The sequence below is a fragment of the Orycteropus afer genome, unplaced genomic scaffold (genome assembly GCF_000298275.1).
Source record: "Orycteropus afer afer isolate SDZICR_OR568_19922 unplaced genomic scaffold, OryAfe1.0 scaffold00239, whole genome shotgun sequence".
Classification (NCBI taxonomy): Eukaryota; Metazoa; Chordata; class Mammalia; order Tubulidentata; family Orycteropodidae; genus Orycteropus; species Orycteropus afer.
Genome location: NW_006921826.1, coordinates 1,217,087 through 1,236,537, shown reverse-complemented (window position 1 = coordinate 1,236,537; position 19,451 = coordinate 1,217,087). Strand labels below are relative to the sequence as shown.

The following is a 19,451-nucleotide window of genomic DNA, read 5'->3' as shown; positions in this document are numbered from 1 at the left end:
AGTGCTGAGGAGCAAGGATATCTCCTTGAGGACTAAGGTGTGCCTGACACAAGCCATGATATTTCCAATCGCCTGGTATGCATGTGACAGCTGGACAATGAATAGGGAAGACCGAAGAAGAGTTGATGCTTTTGAATTGTGGTGCTGGCGAAGAATGGTGAAAGTACCATGAACTGCTAAAAGAACTGACAGACCTGTCCTGGAGGAAGTGCAGCCGAATGCTCCTTGAAAGCCAGAATGGCCAGACTTCATCTCACCTACTTTGGTCATGTTGTCAGAAGGGACCATTCCCTGGAGAAGGATGTCATGCTTGATAAGGTAGACGGTCGATGAAAGGGGAGAAGGCCTTCAATGAGATGGATCGACATGGTGACTGTGACGATGGGCTCAAGTGTAGCAGGGTTCATGGAGCTGGCGCAGAATTGGGTGGTGTTTCATTCTGCTGTGTATGAGGTAGCTATGAGTCAGAGAAACAATTCCACGGCATCTAACAACAACAACAATATAAGATCTAAGATCTCTCTGGGAAACAAAAAGAAACAAAAACCCACTGCTATTTCAATTCTGACTGGTAGCGACCCTATAGGATAGTTTGGCACTGCCCCATAGGGTTTCCAAGACTATGAAACTTTGCAGAAGTAGAATGCCACAGCTTTCTCCTGTGGAGTGGCTCATGGGTTCAAACTGCCATCCTTTTGGTTAGCAACTGAGTGCTTTAACCACTGTGCCACCAGATCACCTTCTTCTCTGGGAAGACCTGGTTATAGTCTCATGATTTTGTTTACAGTCTAAGCCTTGCTTCTACCTTCCCACTAAGTCTAATTCTATTTCTTGGGATTTTATCAATGAATGCTTGGCAATGGCTAGTATGAAGAGAAAGAATAGAGAAGAGATGGTAGGACCTGCTGAATCACAAGATCTGTCACTGCTTGGATCTGCTTACCATAAAGAGGAAGAGTGGTGTAACCATTGTTGTAAAAATTGACCAATTAGATTAACCCCTTTTAGTCCTTGGAAACTCTATAACGGCAGTTCTACTCTGTCCTATGAGGCGGAATTGACTTGATGGCAGTGGATTTTGGGGTTTCCTCCTTTGAGGAAGAACTTTCTCTGAAAGTTGACAGAAATATGGGCAGAAGGATGAACTTCATGGAAGCCCTTCTTCCCTCAGTGCCCTACAGGGCTTTCTTTGGTTTAGCTCTTATATTGTAAATGTTCTTGTTGTTATTGTTATGTGTCCTGGAGTCAGACCTGACTCATAGCGACCCCTCCTTGGGTTTCCAAGGCAGTGTCACTGCGGAAGTAGATTGCCCAACCTTCCTTCGGAGGAGTGGCTGGTGGGTTTGAACTGCCAGCCCTCTGGTTAGCAGCGAAGTGCCTTAGGCACCACGCTCCCAGAACTCCCATTGTAAATGTTAAATATGTAGAATTTAATCTTTTTTTAGTCAAATATGTTAATACTTACGTAATCTTTTCTCAGAGGTTCTTTATCTTCTTCATCAATTCTGTATTCATTTCTTTACATACATTTTTTCTTGACAGTCTTTTTACTTACATTCTAATATTTGTATGTGATTTGAATACATTAATATAAAATTCTATGGATCAGTTCTACTCTGTACACAGAGGGTCATAATGAGTTGTAATCAACTCCATAGCTACTAATGACAACATTAAGCAGTTAATATGTATGTGTTTCTCTTAAAATTTTTATTTTTGTAAAATATATATAACAAAAAATTGTCATTTAAAGTGTATTTCAGTGGAATTCATTAGATTCGCCATGTTGCACAACAATCACCGCTATTTCCAAAAGTTTTCCATCACCTCTGTGTATGGCTTAACCTAACAAAGCTACATTAATATGTTGGATAAAGGTTTGTAAAGGGATAGAATGTGACTATGCAAAATATTTCCCTATTAAGTGCTTAGAATTGGGTTTTTGGAGGATTAAAGTGTATCCACACGCCCATTTTTAATTGTCTTATAGTATCTTTTCCCTTCATACTATCCAAAGAGGAAAATACTTTGTAGTACGTTACATTTAATTTGTAAAGGCTAGATAATTACTGTGTCTACCAAGCTGAGTGTGAGCATTTGGTATCAAAGATACCTTTCACATTTTCTAAAGTTTTGTCAAAATAGATACAAAATATGTTTCTGATTTAATCACTTAAAATGCTTTTTACTCATTAATTTCCATACAGATTCCGCCCCCCCCCCTTTTTTATGGTTGACAGTCAAACTGACAGAAGCTGTGAGATTTTGAGTTAAGGCTGTCATACTTAAAAAAAAAAAAAAAAAAAATCTTATTGTCCCTAATAATTGCAGTCCTTAAGGAATATAATAACATTTTGTAATCATATATTGACTGTTAACCAGAAGGCTAGCGGTTCAAACCCACCAGCCACTCTTTGGAAGGGAGGTTGGGCAATCTACTTCTGTAGTGATACTGCCTCAAATACCCAAGGAGGGGTCGCTATGAGTTGGGTTGGACTCAACGGCACATAACAACAACAACATATTGTTTCTATCTAAAAAGATCATAAAACAACTTACAGACTTTTTTTTCCCCCTAATTCTTTCCTCCTAGAACTCAGTTTCATTTTATATATTTAGTAATAGGGTGAGCAAGTAGCATTTTCTAATGCTTTTAGATGAAAAATGCTAGAGGTATTGCTTAAATGAAGCTTTGAGCAATAAAATGACAGTATGGTCTGGTTCTGAGAATATTCTCTTGGTTATTTATTGTCATGGAATAAAGTTCCCCAGTCCAACTTTATGGCTTAAAATAACAACAGTGTATTATTTGCCATGATTTTGTTGTTTGGGTGATTCTGCTGGTCTCACATGTATCTCTTAAGCAGCTGCATTCAGCTGGCATATGGGCTGGGCTAGAAAATCCAAGAAAGCCTTCTCACATGCCTGGGACCTTGGTGCTGACTGTTGGCTGTGGTGCCTTGGTTCTCCTCCATGTGGCCTCTCTCTCCATGTGGTGTCTCATCCTGCAGGGCCTTCCACATGGCCTCTCTCTGCAGCAGAATAGCCTGGGCTTCCTTACAGCATGAGAGCTGGCTTCCAAGAGTGAGTTTTCCAAGAGGGAGAAGGCATAAGCTGTCAGGCCTCTTCAAGGCTAGATCTGGAAATGGCACAGTATCATTTTGATTGCATTCTGTGTTCAAAGCTGGACACAGAATAGTAGACTCCACCTCTTCATGAGAAAAACGGCATATGCATACAGAGAGTGGAAGAATTAGTGATGATCTTTGAAGACTATCATAGATAGCTTTGTGGTTATATAATATTCCCTAATTTTTAAATGTATTAAAAATGAGGTCTCTCTGTCTGACATCACATGCTGTTTGTTCAAATGACATTATTTCTTAGCTTTAGTTGAATTAACAAATGTGTTTTTTTATTTTCCCCTGCTGTCTCTTTGCTACTTTATTTTCAACTGGAGATATTATAGAAGAGTTAAGACATTATAACTTGTCATTTGGTGGAAATTATTAAAACTATATGCAGCAAATGTTGAAAATGAATATAGGCATTCACTTCTGAAATACTTAGACTTTATATAGCTGTACTTTGGAGGTATATGATCTGTAGTTTTCTTTTCTGTAATGTTTGTCTGGTTTGTTATCAGGGTAATCCTGTCATCAGAGAATAAATTGGGAAATAATCCCTTTTTAAAAAGAAAAAATTCTGCAAGAATGTGTACAGAATTGCAATAATTTCTTTCTTAAAATTTTCACCAGTGAAACTATCTGGGCCTGGAGTTTCCTTTGTTGGAAGGCTTTTGGCTACAGATTGAATTTTCTTAATAGATACAATTTAAGTTATCTATTCAAGTTCTCAATTCTTGATTGAAGTTTGGTAGGTTGAAACTTTGAAGCAGTTTATTCATTTTATCTAAGGTGTTAATTTTTGGCATAATGATGCTTGTAATATTCCATTAAAATCCACTTAGACTCTGTAGTGATGCTACCTACCTCTCTCATTCCTGATAGTGGAAATTTAGGTCTTCTGTCTTTCTTTCTTGTTTAGTCTGATTAGAGGTTAGTAAGCTTTAGTGGTCTTCTCGAAGAAGCAGCTTTTGTTCTCATTGATATTCTTTCTTTTAAAAATTTCACTGATTTCAACTCATTTTTATTATTTTCTTCTGATTCCTTTGTGTTTAATTTGTTCTTCTTTCTCTGCTTACTTATAGCAGAAGCTGAAATCATTGAAATTCCCTTGAGATGGGTGGTGAACAGGAAAAAGTAGTTATAAAAATCACAAATTTTTTTGTTGACTTCTGTTTTTCTGTGGGATAAAATCAAGATTCCTTATTTGTTACTCATAAGCCTCTAAACTGGATTTAAGTTTAATATACACATTTGCCTACCTTTCCATCCAAAAGCCCATAAAAGTTATAGTAAAGGAATTTTAAAAAGTAACAAGTACATGCCAGTTAAGCTGAGTGGGGTCGGGCATTAATGTACAATTGTAGTAGAGTGTTGATACATAAAGCAAAACAGGGAAAGCACACTGGGGCTGTGGAGAGTAGGGAACAGGTGTGTCTGACAAGATGCTCGAAATCACCTGATTTAGAAATGGGAATGAAAAAGCAAAGCAAAAGTGGGAAGGAAGATTGATTAAAGATATTCTTCTCAGAGCTCTGACTTCCTGTGCAGAATGGTACCAATTGCTTTCTCAGAAATTGTTTTATCTTCCTTATGTTTCTTTTTACTGTATTCTAAGACTGTTTTTCATTTCATATAAAAGCATCTTAATCTTTCTTGAATTCCATCTTTGTCCTCTTGTAGCACATTCTCAACTAGCTCCTTACAAATGTGTCACTATCCTTGTCACATTTGGAAATGTTTGTGGGCGACATTTTTGGTTGTTAAATTGCCTGAAAGGAGGGACATTACTAAACACTTGAAAACTTGAGTCCTTGAAATTTTTTTTTTCTTTTGCTCTTATACTTAATTGGCAGTTTGACTGGTTAATGAATTCTAGGTTCAGAATCATTTTTGCCAATATCTGAGAACTGCTTAAATTATTCCTATCATCTGTGATTGCTGATGAGACAGCCAGTACCAGTCTGATTCTTACTCATGTAAGGGCTCTTAGAAATTGGTAAAATTTGCTTTTGAGCGACTATTGCAATTATACATGTATATGTTTACAGATAAATTCCTGGAACTGTTTCATATTAAATTGTTTAATTTGTATTTTTCAGACAATGAATGATTTTGACTATTTGAAACTACTAGGTAAAGGCACTTTTGGAAAAGTTATTTTGGTTCGAGAAAAGGCAAGTGGAAAATACTATGCTATGAAGATTCTGAAGAAAGAAGTTATTATTGCAAAGGTAACTTTATTACCAGAGTTGATTACTAAATTTTTGTTTGTTGTGTTCATGTGTGTTTATGTTCATTAATGCACATTCTAAAAGGAGCTCTGGTGGCTCAGTGCCTAAGGCATTTGATTGCTAATCAGAAGGTTGGCAGTTCAAACCTACCACCCACTCTGCAGAAGAAAGACTGTTTTGGGGCAAATGCTACCCTTTCGTTATCATATGTTTGATTTTACTGAGGAGTATATGCCTCTTTGGTATTATTACTCATTTTATAAGCCTGTTGTTTTTTGGCTGAAGGTTGATCCCTGGGAGTGGGTTCAGCTCCAGGCTTGAGGGATGTATAAAGGCTACAGTCTCAGGGATTGCAACAGTTTCTATCAGATCAGTAATTCTGTTTTTTTTTTTTTTTAATGATTTTGAGTTTTGTCTACACTTTCTTTTCCTCCCTCTCTGTTCAAGACCTTCTGTGTGATGCACAATAGTCCATAGTGGTAGCTGGATACCATCTCAGGGTCATGAAGGCTGTGGTTCGCATGGTCCATTAGTCCTTTGGACTAATTGTTTCCTTGAGTCCTTAATTTTCTTCACTCGTCTTTGCTCTGGCCAGGGAGAGATCAACATTTGCGTCTTAGATATCTCAGAATGAAGAGCTAAAATATAGATAGGGAAAATATTTAGAGAGTAGTTAAGACATGAAGCATCAATCAAGGAAATGCAACATCTGTAAAATAAGGGGAAGAAAAAGAAGAGATTAAAAGAATGAATCAAAGAAATAAAATTTATCATAGCTGAAGAAGTCTTCAGATTGAAAGAGTATACTGAGCACTGGGCAGAGTGAAAGAGAAGAGGACTCTCTGTACCCTCTTTAACATGGTGTACCTGTCCCTTGGACTAATTGTTTTCATGAGTCTTTGGTTTTCTTCATTCTTCTTTGCTCTGGAGGAGGAGAGACCCATCGTAGTATCTAGATGGTTGCTTGCAAGCTGTTAAGATTGAGTCACTACTTGCCAAAGTAGGAGGTGGAAAAATGTTCACATTTGGTACATTGCCCTTCCCTTTACCCAAATCAGTACTTGTCTCTATCAATCTAACAGTGTTCCCTCTTCTCACCTCCCATCCCAGATAATGAACAAAGAAAATTTCCTTCCATAAATAAACCTTTTCTTGACTTTTTACAATAACAGAATAATGCAATATTTGTCCTTCTGTGATTGATTTATTTCACTCAGCATAATGTCCACCAAGCTCATCCACATTATGCAATGTTTTGCTGATTCTACATTATTCTTTAGTGTTGCATAGTATTCCATTGTGTGTCTGTACCATAGTTTTGTTATCCATTCTTCTGTTGACGAATGTTTCCATTTTTCTGCTGTTGTAAATAGTGCTGTGATGAAGATAGGTGTGCATATATCTGTTCTTTTCCTGACTCTCACTTCTTTAGGATATATACCTAGTAATGGAATTGCTGGATCAAATGGTATTTCTAATTCCAACTTTTTAAAGAATCACCATACTGCTTTCCACAGTAGTTCATTTAACAATTTTTATACAGATTATTCTATGACATTGGTTATAATTTGCACAGTGTTTCAGCATTCTCATTTCCATTCTGTTTATTCTGTTTACATTGATCTAGTTTCCCTCCCTCCCTTGATTTCTCATCTTTGCTTTTGGATAAATGTTGACTGTTTGGTCTCATGAAGTTGATTGCTTAAGGGGGCACCTTACTCATGGTTAATATTGGTTATTTTTAAGTCAATAAGTCAATCTATTACTTGGCTGAAAGGTGACTTCCAGGAGTAGCTTCAGTTTCCAAGTTCTAAGGGAAACTATAAAGCACAGTTTCAGAGACTTCCTAGAAATACCAAGAAAAACCTCAGAACTCCTGAGACTACTACCCTAAGAGACCCTTTTGTGTGTGTGTGTATGTGTGTGTGTACATGTATACATACAGGTACAGTGTATATATACACGTACACACATATACACACACATACACACACATATACTTTTGTCTGCAGATAAACCTATACCTGCACATGCTTGTACTCATATATTTCCTCCTGTATATAAATATATCTCTATTTATGTAACCACACACATATGTTTTAGCTATAATTACTGTTGATGCAAAATAGCATATGTTAAATTGATCATAATTGTTATTGTGTACTTCTTATTGTCTTCGTTTACCTTGTCAGGTTTTGATGACTTCACCATATTTGGGATTGCCTTTTCTATCACCAAAAGTATCAAGTGTCTGCTATCTAGAAAGTGATTCCCTCTTCTTCCCCCTCCCATCCCTGGTAACCACCAAAGAACATTACCTTTTGTGTGTATATCCACTCTTGACTTTTCATAATAATGGGGCTATGCAGTATCTGTCCTTTTATGATTCATTTATTTAATTCAGTGTAATATCCTCCATATTCACCCATATTATGAGATGTTTCATGGATTCTTAATTTTTCTTTAGGGTTGTGTAGTATTCCATTGTATGTATATACCACAGTTTATCTGTTCATCCATTTATGAGCACTTAGGTTGTTTCCATCTTTTTGCTATTATTCTTATGAATAAGGCTGTAATGAACAATAATTATGCATATATGTATTTATTCTTCCAAAGGAGCACTGGTGGCATAATGGCTAAGCACTCAGCTGCTAACCAAAATATCATTAGTTAGACCCCACAGGAGAAAAGACCTGGCATTTTCCTTTCTGTAAAGATTTCAGCCTAGGAAATTTATGGGGCAGTTGATGAATCAGAATCAACTTGGTGGCACACAACAACACATCTATCCTTTTATAATAAACTTTGAGGCTCTAGAAGTAATAATTAAGAATAGTATTATAAAGGTGTGTGTATATGTAGATGTTTATATTTTTAGTCAGTTAGTTTTGTTTTAAAGTGGTTAATATTCAGCTTGCCCCAAAGGCAATCAATTGACTCAACACAACTCAAAGATTTAGAATGAGGGATGACTTCAGGCTTATCTGTATCCAGGAGATCAAATGATCTCATGCATATTCTCCCTTTCTTTTTGTCTGTCGGAATTTCTTTGCATGTGGCAAAAATGATGGTGGCTACTGTATCTCAATCTCAGTGGAAAGGTATATTCGTCAGTAACTGACAGGGAATACCTTCTGAGAAACTCTGAACAACTTGGTTATGGTCACATGACTCTCTTTTAACCAGTCATGGTGGTCAGAGAGATGGAATCTTCTGATTGTTCAAGCCTGGGTCATTTACTTATTCCTGCAAATAAAGATGGAAGATCAGCTCCACCCAAAACATGTAAGTTTCTCAAAGTATCATTAGAGGGGAGAGGTGATGTTAGATCACATAAACAAACAGATAGATAGATATTCATTATGTTCACCAACCTGAAGATAGAAGCCTATTGGTGAACAATTGAATGAAGGTGAAAGAGGAGAAAAATGAAAGTAGGAATGTACTGAACACCATTCAATCAGATAATATTTATAACAATGCTTTTTTCTGATAGATACTACAAAACTGTCACAAAGTTTATATTGGCAATGGAGACTTCAACTGTATTACGCCTATTTGACATCTTACTGTCTAAAAAGAAAAATTTTAACGTACCCCTTGATGATACTTAGTAAGTATAAGAGCAGTAAACAATTGTTGGTCTGTGGATTTTAATGACTGATAAATGAATAATGGGTATGCATAATAGGAACTTTTAAGAAAGTGCTCTCTACTATTTAGACTATCCCTAGACTTTCATAAAGGAGATGACAATAATATTGGCTGCTGTTTTTTATTGAAGCCCCACTGTGTACCAGAAATTATGCTAGGCTACTTATATACATTTTTCATAATCATCATAAAATACACTCTGGTGGCGTAGTGCATAAGGCATTTGACTGCTAACCAGGAGGCCGGCAGTTCAAACCCACCAGCCACTCCTTGGAAAGAAGACTGGGCAATCTACTTCAGTAGAGATACTGCCAAGGAGGGTTGCTATGAGTCGGAATCAACTCGAGAGCAGTGAGTTTGGTTTTGGTTTTTATCATAAAATACAGGTATTAATTAACCCCATTTTACAGAAGGAAAAATAGTAATTGTAGCCCTTATTTGAGTCTAAGCCTGTGATTTTTAAAGTATGCCCTTTGGGAACAGTAAAGGAGTCTGGTTTTACTCACTACCTCAATCACAAAAGCATATTATGATAAAACATCTTATGGTCAGGAGAACTATGTAGAGGCCAGAGTTTAACTAGAAACCTTTATCTCCTTTGCAGAGTACTCAGTATGGCTCACCCCATTTGTGTGAGTTTATTTTTTCAGAGCTTCATAGTACATTCCTAAAAGACTTTAAGGAACTGTCAGATGTATCATAAGAGATATCAGTTATTATTTTGAAAAAGCACAGTGTAGGATATCAAAGTGGCATTTTCACCCCTCTTGTTTTATCCTACTTCTTCCTAAAATCCTATTAAAATAATCAATGAAATATTTGAAGAAGTCATAGCCAAGAAAAAAAAATGATGCTAATCACACGTGTCCTAGTCCTACTACCTCTCTTCTCTCCATGGTTACTACTCTAGTCCAGGCCACCATCATTGTTTTTATGGGCTCTGGTGGTGTAGTGCCTAAGGCATTTGACTGCTAACCAGAAGGCTGGTGGTTCAAACCCACCAGCCACTCCTCGGAAGGAAGATGGGGCAATCTACTTCCATAGTGATACTGCCTCAGAAACCCAAGAAGGGGTTGCTATGAGTCCGATCCAACTCGATGGCAGTGAATACTGATATCCTTACCTATATGCTTACCTCCTTGTATTCAAATCTCCCTACCATAGCCAGAGTGAAACTTTTAAGTTTTTTAAATTTCATCATGTGCCTCCCTACTTAAAACTTTTCAATTTCTTGCAAAGATTGGCTCCAAGACTCTATGTGCTTGGTTTCTTGTTGACCTCATATTTTTGCCCTGATTAATGGCTCCAGCCATTCTGGTTTACAGTTCCTCAAAAATAAATGCATGTTTTCTTGAATTTTCTAAATGCTTGTTTTCCTTCTTTACTTTACTCAAATATCATCTAGGGGTTTTTTTTTTTTTGTCCCCAAATAATGTTCTATTGTTTTTGGTGAAAGTAGCACAGTAAATTAATTTCCCATTTGAAAGTTTCTTTGTAGATTATTCAGTGACGTTAGTTACATTATTCACAACACGTGAACATTCTCTTTTTATTTTGATTGTTCTGTTTCTAGTACTCCAGTTTCTTAGTTTTAGAGACCTTTTGGTCTCATATAGATGGTTTTTCAGTAGAGTACCAGTCTTAACGGGCAGTATGCTTTATTGGTGTGACATTCTGTTATTTTGCTAAAAGGTTATTTCAGGATATAGTTTGAGTTAAAGGTTTAAAGGGTACTCAGGGCATTAGTCTCAGGGAATCCTCTGGTCTCTACTGGTTCTGTAAATCTAAGAATTTGAGTTTTGTTATTACATTTTTCTCCCGTTCTGTGTGAGACCATCTATTGTGACTCTCATCAGAACAGTCGGTAGTGGTAGCTGGATACCACTTGTTCTTCTGGTCTCATGGTGGATGAGGCTGTGGTTTGTATAGGCTGTTAACCCTGTAGACTTGTTTCTTCTCTGAGACTTTGGTCATCCAATCTATTAGTCAGAATATTTGTTAACTAATTTAATATTGACTAGCTAGATGTTACACAGTTAACCATTGTGGGATTTTTTTGTCAGTGTTCTGTTGGGATAGTTCTACTTTTTCAGGTCTCTTCCTTTATTTTTATTCTGATAAATATATAAACAGTTGCCACTTCAGCACTTTTTACATGTACAATTCAGTGACAATAGTTACATTCATCATGTTTTGCAACCATCACCACTATGTTTCCAAATTTTTCTATCACTCTTAACAGAAACTCTGTCCCCACTAAGCAGTGAGTTCCTCTTTCTCCTGCTCTTCCATCCGTGGTAACCACAGATAAACTTGGATCTAATATTTGATCTAACATTTGGTTATTACAAATCATAAAGGGGATTGTATAGTATTTGTCCTTTCATGACTGACTTACTTCACTCAGCATAATGTTTCAAATTTGATCCATGTTGTAGCATATATTGGAATATTATTTCTCTTTATAATAATATAATACTCCATTGTATGTATGTCCATGTTTCGTTTATTCAGTCATCTGTTGATAGACATTTAGGTTGTTTATGTCTTTTGGCTATTGTGAGTAGTCCTGCAATGAATATCGGTGTATATCATTTCTCTTTCCCAGTTTTTCTTTGAAAATTTCCCAAGTTTTTTTTTTCCATTCTTCTTTTGATCCTACAGAACTTGACAGACAGGTACTGAACTTTTTCTTTTTCTGAATCTTAGTCTGTCATCTGATATTCATAAAGGAGAGGTGAGATTTCTCTTCTTTTATAGAAGGAATGTTATGAACTAAATCTTCAGTTAGTATTTGGCATGTTAAATGAGAATGAAAGGAATTTAAAAATCCTTTCAGACCTAAGCTGTCTTTCTAGATTGTTGTCTTGCTGCACAGTCTTATTTTATGTATCAGAAGTTAAATATTAACTACTGTTCTCCTTTGCATACCTGCTGAGACTTTGTTCTAATGAAGGAGATGGATGACCTTTCTTAAGATAGGACGGTCAACATGTGATGGTCAGTTTTATGTGTTAAAGTGTCTAGGCCATAGTACCCAGTTATTCAGTCAAATGCTAGTGCAGGGATTGTTGTAAAGTTAATGTTGTAGATGTAATTAACATCTACCATCAGTTGATTTTAAGTAAAGGAGATTATCCTCAATTATCTGGATGGGCCTGATCTAATCAGTTGAAATGCCTTAAGTGCAGAACTGAGGTTTCTCTGAAGGAGAAGAAATTCTACCTGTGGATTACAGCATTAGCTCCTGCCCAAGAGTTTCTAGTTTATCCTTCCTGACAGTGTACCCTGTGGATTTTGAACTTTCTTAACCAGCCTCCATAATAGTATAAACCAATTATTTGGAAGAAATCTCTTGTAGTTAATTTCTAAAATAATTTCGTAATAATCTCTTTTTCTGGTGGAACCCTGGATGATTCAGATTTTGGTATTGGACAGTAGCGTACAACCATAACAAATATCTAAAAATGTTGGATAATGAGTAGAGGCTGGAAAAATTTTGAGAAGCATAATTGAAAAAGCATAGATTGCTTTGAACAGACTGGTGATAGAAATATGGATGCTAAGGGTGATTCTTTTGCGGTCTTAGAAAGAAATGAGGAACATGATAGAGAATACATATACTGCATGAACAAAATATTGATAGAAATAAAGATATTAAAGATGCCTCTTATGAAGGTTCATAGGGAATCGAACATGTTATGAGAAACTGGAAAAAAGGGATATATTCCTGTTCTATTGTGGACAAAACTTGGCTGGATTGTCTCCTGTTGTATGGAAAGCAGAGCTTATACGTGATGAACAAGTTAGCTGAGATTTTCATACAAAGTATTGAAGGTGCCTGGTTTTCTTGCTGTTACAGTCATGTGAGAAGAAAGGTAAATTGATGAGAGAACTGTTAAATAAAAAGAAACCAGCATTTGTTGATTTAGAAAGTTCACAGCCTATTCAGATTATGAAAAATGTTAATATTAGGAGATTTATTATTAGGAGAGTGTACTCTGGAGACAAGACCTAAGGTGTGGCTGGGTGACATTTTGATAAAGAGAGAGTAGATGTGTTAACTCATGACTGGCCCAATTAGCCATCTAACAGAAGCCGGAAATAGAGATAAGAGTTTTCCAGGAAAGATCAGGGAGTAAGTAGGAAGAGTGCTCTTATATTGTGGGGATTGTGGTTAGTGTCATAAAGCAAAATATGTGTGAATTGGAAAACCAGTTTTCTCCGTAAACTTTCATCAAATCACAACAAAAGGTTAAAAAACAAAATATAATGTAGCTGTGAAAAAAAAGAATGTTTAGTGGCAGAGGCAAACTGAGCCACCCTGGGTACAGAGACAAATCAAGTTGCTGTGACTGTAAAGAGCATAAAGGCATATAAGAGCCACTGCAGACCAAATATGAGAGCTGGGAGTTCAAGAGAATTATTCTCAGACCTCTAAACCTAGTGGAACTTACTCAACTGGGTTGATGAGGTTATTTATGGTAAAACTGGAGGGAATGTAAACTAGTACAGCCACTATAGAAAAAGTCTTGACAGTTCCTCAAAAAATTGAATATAGAACTACCGTATGACCTAGCAATTCTAGATATACATTCAGAAGAAGTGAAATAGAATGCAAACAGAAATCTGTACACCAGTGCTCATTACAGCATTTTTCACAATAGCCAAAAGATGGGAACAGATGAAATGTCCATCAAAAGATGAATGGGTAAACAAAATGTGGTATATCCATACAATGGATTATTATTCAGCCATAATGTGAGGGCTATGAACAGTGCAAGATAGGTCTTGCCCTTAAAGGACTTTGGGGGAAAACCAGAGTACTTAAGTTGATATGGGCCAGGAAAAACAAACCAAACACCTGATGTCAGTTGGAACATATTACCTAGTACAAAAATAACCTCATCCATCATAGAGTAGACCTGTTTTTCCTGGGTCCCCTGCAGGTATCCTTTCACATAAGCACTAAGTATAGGAACCCCTACTCCACACCGCTGTGCATGGATATCTATCCCATTGACTAGGTGCATCACTGTCCATTGACAGCAGGAATTTTGGTGCAAACCTCTGCCTGTAAGTTCTGTAATGAAAGTTGTATCTGATCAACCTGGCTTCTTTTTTATTTTATATTTTTAGTTTTACTGTGGTAAAAACGTGCTAACAAGACATTCGCCAACATAACAACTTCCACACTTACAACTCAAGGGCATTGATGACATTTTTCATGTTCTGCCACCATAATTGCTGTCCTTTTCCTAAATATTCCACCACCATTAACATAAACTCAGTACTTCACATACAAAACCTTCCCCTTTCCCTTCTACGCCTCGTAACCACTAATAATCTTTGATATATAATATAATCTTTGATATATACATATGCACACACACACACATATTTTACCCCCCAACTTGTTTAAGAATTTCCCCCCACACCCAATCCCTGGTAGCCAACAAAGAAAGTTCCTTCCATATATAAACCTTTCCTTCCCTTTTTATGATAGTGGACTAATACAATATTTGTCCTTCTGTGATTGACTTATTTCTTTCAGTATAATATCATCCAAGTTCATCCATGTTATGCCGTGTTTTGCAGATTCTACATTATTCTTTAGTGTTCCATAATAATCCATTGTGTGTATGTGCCAGAGTTTATTTATCCATTCATTCATTGATAGGCACTTAGGTTGCTTCTGTCTCTTTGCTGTTGTGAATAGTGCTGCAATGAGCATGAGTGTGCATGTATCTATTCGTGTCCTGGCTCTCATTTTTTAGGATATATACTTAGTAATGGGATTGCAGGATCAAATGGTATTTCTTTTCCCAACTTTTTAAAGAATTGCCATACCAATTTCCACAGTGGTTGTATCATTTTACAGTCCCACCGGCAGTGTATGAAGAGTCCCAGTGTCTCCACATCCTCACCAGCATTTGTTATTTTCTGTCTTTGTTGAACTTTGCTATTAATGCTGCGGTAAGATGGTATCTTATGGTTGTTTTGATTTACATCTCTCTAAGAGCTAATGATCGTGAACATTTCTTTATGTGTTTGTTGGCTGCCTGAATATCTCCTTTGGTGAAGTATCTGTTCATTTTTTCTTCCCATTTTTAAATTGTATTGTTTGCCTTTTTATTATTGAGGTGTTGGAGTTTTTTATAAATTTTAGAGATAAGTCCTGTGTCAGATATATCATTGCTGAAAATTTTTTCCCTATCTGTAGATTCTCTTTTTACTCTGTTGGAGAAGTCTTTTGATACACATAGGAATTTAATATTTAGAAGACCCTAGTCATCAGTTTATCTTCTTCTGTTTGTGTATTTTGGGTTATTCTTGATACTCTATTTATGCCATAAATTAGGGACCCTAAGTTTGCCCCTATTTTTTCTTTGATGCACTTTATAGTTTTAGGTTTCACAGTTAAGTCTTTGATCCCTCTGGAGTTAGTTTTTGTGTATGGTGTGAGGTATGGATCTTGTTTCATTTTTCTGCAAATGGATATCCAACTTTGCCGGCACCATTTGTTAAAAAAAAAAAAAAAAAAAAAAAACTGTCTCTTTCCAATTATGGATTTCGGTTCTCTGTCAAAGATGAGCTGACCATGGGTAGATGGTTCTACCTCTGGTTCTCAGTTCTGTTCCCCTGGTCTATGTGTCTGTCATACCAGTACTAGGCTGTTTTGACTACTGTGGCTGTGCACTAGGTTTTGAGATCCAGGAGTGTGAGACCACCTACATTGTTCTTCTTCAGTAGTAGTTTGCTTATCTGAGGTCTGTTTCCTTTCCATATAAAATTAATGATTGTTTTTTTCCATGTCTTTGAAGAATGTTGATGGGATCTGGATCATGAGTGTATTGAATGTATAGATTGGTTTGGGTAGAATTGACATTTTCAGTGTTCAATCTTCTTATCCATGAGTGTAGTATGTTCCATTTATGTAGATCTCTTATAGTTTCTTGAAGTAGTGTTTTTTAGTTTTCTTTGTATAGGTCTCTTGTGTTCCTGGTAAGATTTATTCCTAAGTATCTTATCTTTTTGGTAGCCATTGTAAATGGTATTGATTTCCTTATTTCCTTTTCAGAGACCTCTTTGCTGGTAGAGAGCAATACAACTTACTTTTTGTATGTTGATCTTGTATCCTGCCACCATGCTAAATCTTTCAATAAGTTCCAGTAGTTTTCTTGTTGACTCTCTTGGGTTTTCTATGTATGTGTTGTTGTTGTTGTTATGTGCCATCAAGTCAGACCTGACTCATAGCAACCCCTTCATGGGTTTCCCAGGTAGTATCACTATGGAAGTAGATGCCCAACCTTCCTTCTGAGGAGTGGCTGGTGGGTTTGAACCACCAGCCTTCTGGTTAGCAGTCATGTGCCTTAGGCACTATGCTACCAGAGCTCCCAGTTTTTCTATGTATAGGTCATATTATCTGCAACTAGGGATAGTTTTACTACTTCCTTACCAATTTGGATGCCTTTGATTACACTTTCTTGTGTTATTGCCCTGGCTAGGACTTCCCAATACTGAATAAAAATGGAGAGCATGCTTGTCTGCTTCCCGTTTGCGAGAGGAATGGTTTCAGTCTCCCTCCATTGAGAATAATGTTGGCTGTTGGTTTTGCGTACATGCCCATTATTATGTTTAGGAATTTCCCTTCTATTCCTATTTTTTTAGAAATTTTATCAGGAATGGATATTTTGATATGATCAGGTGATTCTTCTCCTTCATTTTACTTATGTGATGGATTATGATGATTGTTTTTCTAATGTTGAGCCACCCTTGCATACCTGGTATGAATCCACTTGGTCATAATGTATTTTTTGATATGTTGTTGCAATGCAGTCTATTGGCTAGGATTTTGTTGACAATTTTTGTGTCTATGTTCATGAGGGATATTGTTCTGTAGATTTCCTTTCTAGTGGTGTCTTTGCTTGGTTTTTGTATCAGAGTTATGCTTGCTTCATAATATGAATTATGGAGGATTCTGTCCTTTTCTATGTTCTGGAATAGTTTGAGTAGGATTGGTGTCAACTCTTTACTCTGAATGATTGGTAGAATTCTCCAATGAAACCATCTGGGCTGGGACTTTTTATTGGGGTGGTGGTGGTAATTTTTGGAAGATTGGGCAGTCCACTTCTGTTCTGGTTACCTAGTGCCACTCTGACAGGAATACACCACAAATGGGATGGACTTAACAAACAGGAGTTTATTCTTACAGTCTGGAAGCTTTAAGTCCAAGTTCCAAGTGCCAGGCTCTAGGGGGCTGCGTAAAAGCCCCTCAACTTTGGGCTTCAGCTCTGTCTTCTGCTCCCAGCCCACTGGAGCTAGAGCCATTTCTTTACTCAGCCAGCCACTAGCTGCTGAGGCTGAGAAGCCCCAAGGTTGACAAGTAAAAAGGCACAATCCCGATGTTACCAAACCACACAGCAGGCCATTAACTCAAGTCCTTTGTAAGTCCCAAGGTCAGCAGAGCATGGCAGGCTGCTGAGCAATGACACGGCTACATGCAGGGTCCAAGCATGCCATAGGCTAGAGACCATTCTCAAAGCTTCTCCTTATATACAGGAAGCAGACCACATACCCAAAGGCAGCTTACTCAGCTGCTCCCAGTAGATTCCACCATGGAGTTGATTACCAGTCTCATCATGAGGAACACTACATCCAGCTGCCCAGCCACTCAACCAGGCCTAGACAAGTTGACATACAAACATAACCATCACAACTGCCGTAGTGATACCACCTTGGAAACCCAAGGAGGGATCGCTATGAATTGGATCAGATGCCACAGCTGTGAGAGTGTTTGGTTTTTTTTTTTTTAATTTTTTTTTTATGACCTGTTTAATTTCTTCTTTGTTATGGGCCTGTTCAAATGTTCTACCTCTGTCTCTGTTAGTTTAGGTAAGTAGTGTATTTCTAGAAATCTGTTAATTTCTTCTAGATTTTCAAATTTGTTGGAGTACAGTGCTTCATAGTATCCTGATAATATTTTTTTTATTTCTGTTTGTTCTCTTTTGATGTTGTCCATTTCATTTCTTATTCATGTGGTTAGCATCATCTCCTTCTTTTCCTTTGTGAAGTTTGCCAGTGGTTTGTTGATTTTATTAATTTTTGCAAAGAACTAACATCTAGTCTAGATTTTTCCTGTTGTCTTTCTGTTTCATTTATTTCAGCTTGAATCTTTATTATTTCTTTTCGTCTCTTGACTTTAGGTTTTTTTTTTTTTTCTTTTTTAATGTGTGCATCTATTGCTATAAATTGCCCTCTGATTACTGCTTTTACTGTGTCCCAAAGATTTTGGTATGTTGTTTTGATTATTACTTGATTCAAGGACTTTTTAAGTTCATTTTTTATATTTTCTGAGAAGATGCTTTGCAGTATTTCAGTGTTTTTTAAATTTATTAAGCTTGCTTTGTGGGCAGATATATGGTCTATCCTGGAGAGAGAATGTTCTATGTGTTCTGGAAAAGAATATATATTTGGCTGTTGTTGGGTTAAGTGCTCTATAGATGTCTATAAGGTCAAGTTGGTGGATTGTATTGTTTACTTCTTCTGCATCTTTGTTGATTTTCATTGCAGTTGTTCTATCTTTCATTGAAAGTAGTGTATTAAAGTCTCCTACTATGACTGTGGAGTCATTTATTTGTCGTTTTGATTCTGTGAAAGTCTGATTAGTGTGTTTTGAGGCTCTTTCATTGGGTACGTAGATATTTATTATGGTTATGTTCTCTTGTTCAATTGATCCTTTGAGAGCTCTGGTGGTATAGTGCCTAAGGCATTTGACTGCTAACCAGAAGGCTGGCAGTTCATACCCATGAGCCACTCCTCAGAAGGAAGATTGGGCAATCTACTTCTGTGGAGATACTGCCTCAGAAACCCGAGGAGGGGTCACTATGAGTCGAATCGACTTGACAGCAGTGAGTATTCATTATATAATGTCCTTCCTTGTGTCTTATGGTGGCTTTTGTCTCAAAGTCTGTTTTATCAGAAATTAATATTTCTGGCCCTGCTCTTTTTTGATTGCCATTTGCTTGATATATCTTTTTTCACCCTTTGAGTTTTAGTCTGTTTTTGTCTTTATCTCTAAGGTATGTCTCTTCTAGACAGCATATTGATGAGTCATGTTTTCTTATCCATCTGTAGCTCTCTGTGTCTTGAGTGGTGCATTTAATGCATTGACATTCAGTGTAATTATTGACAAGTATGAATTTATTGATACCATTTTGTTAATGTGGTTTTTTTGTGATCTTGTTCATTTCTTTGATCCATATAATTTTCTGTGCTTAGCTTATTTTGTTTATGAATTGTGTTGTCTCCTTCACGGGAGCTCTGGTAGCATAGTGGCTAAGACACTTGACTGCTAACCAGAAGGCTGGCGGTTCAAACCCACCAGCCACTCCTCGGAAGGAAGATGGGGCAATCTACTTCCGTAGTGATACTG

The 19,451-nt window shown here is 36.9% G+C and overlaps 1 protein-coding gene across 1 annotated transcript in view; it reads left to right on the top strand.

Moving 5' to 3' along the window:
* AKT3 (AKT serine/threonine kinase 3) overlaps positions 1-19,451 on the top strand; it is a 202,432-nt gene that overhangs the window by 8,474 nt on the left and 174,507 nt on the right. The window contains exon 2 of the mRNA XM_007949143.2: positions 5,228-5,359. Within this exon, the coding sequence (XP_007947334.2) occupies positions 5,228-5,359 (132 nt within the window). The remainder of the gene's footprint in view (positions 1-5,227; positions 5,360-19,451) is intronic.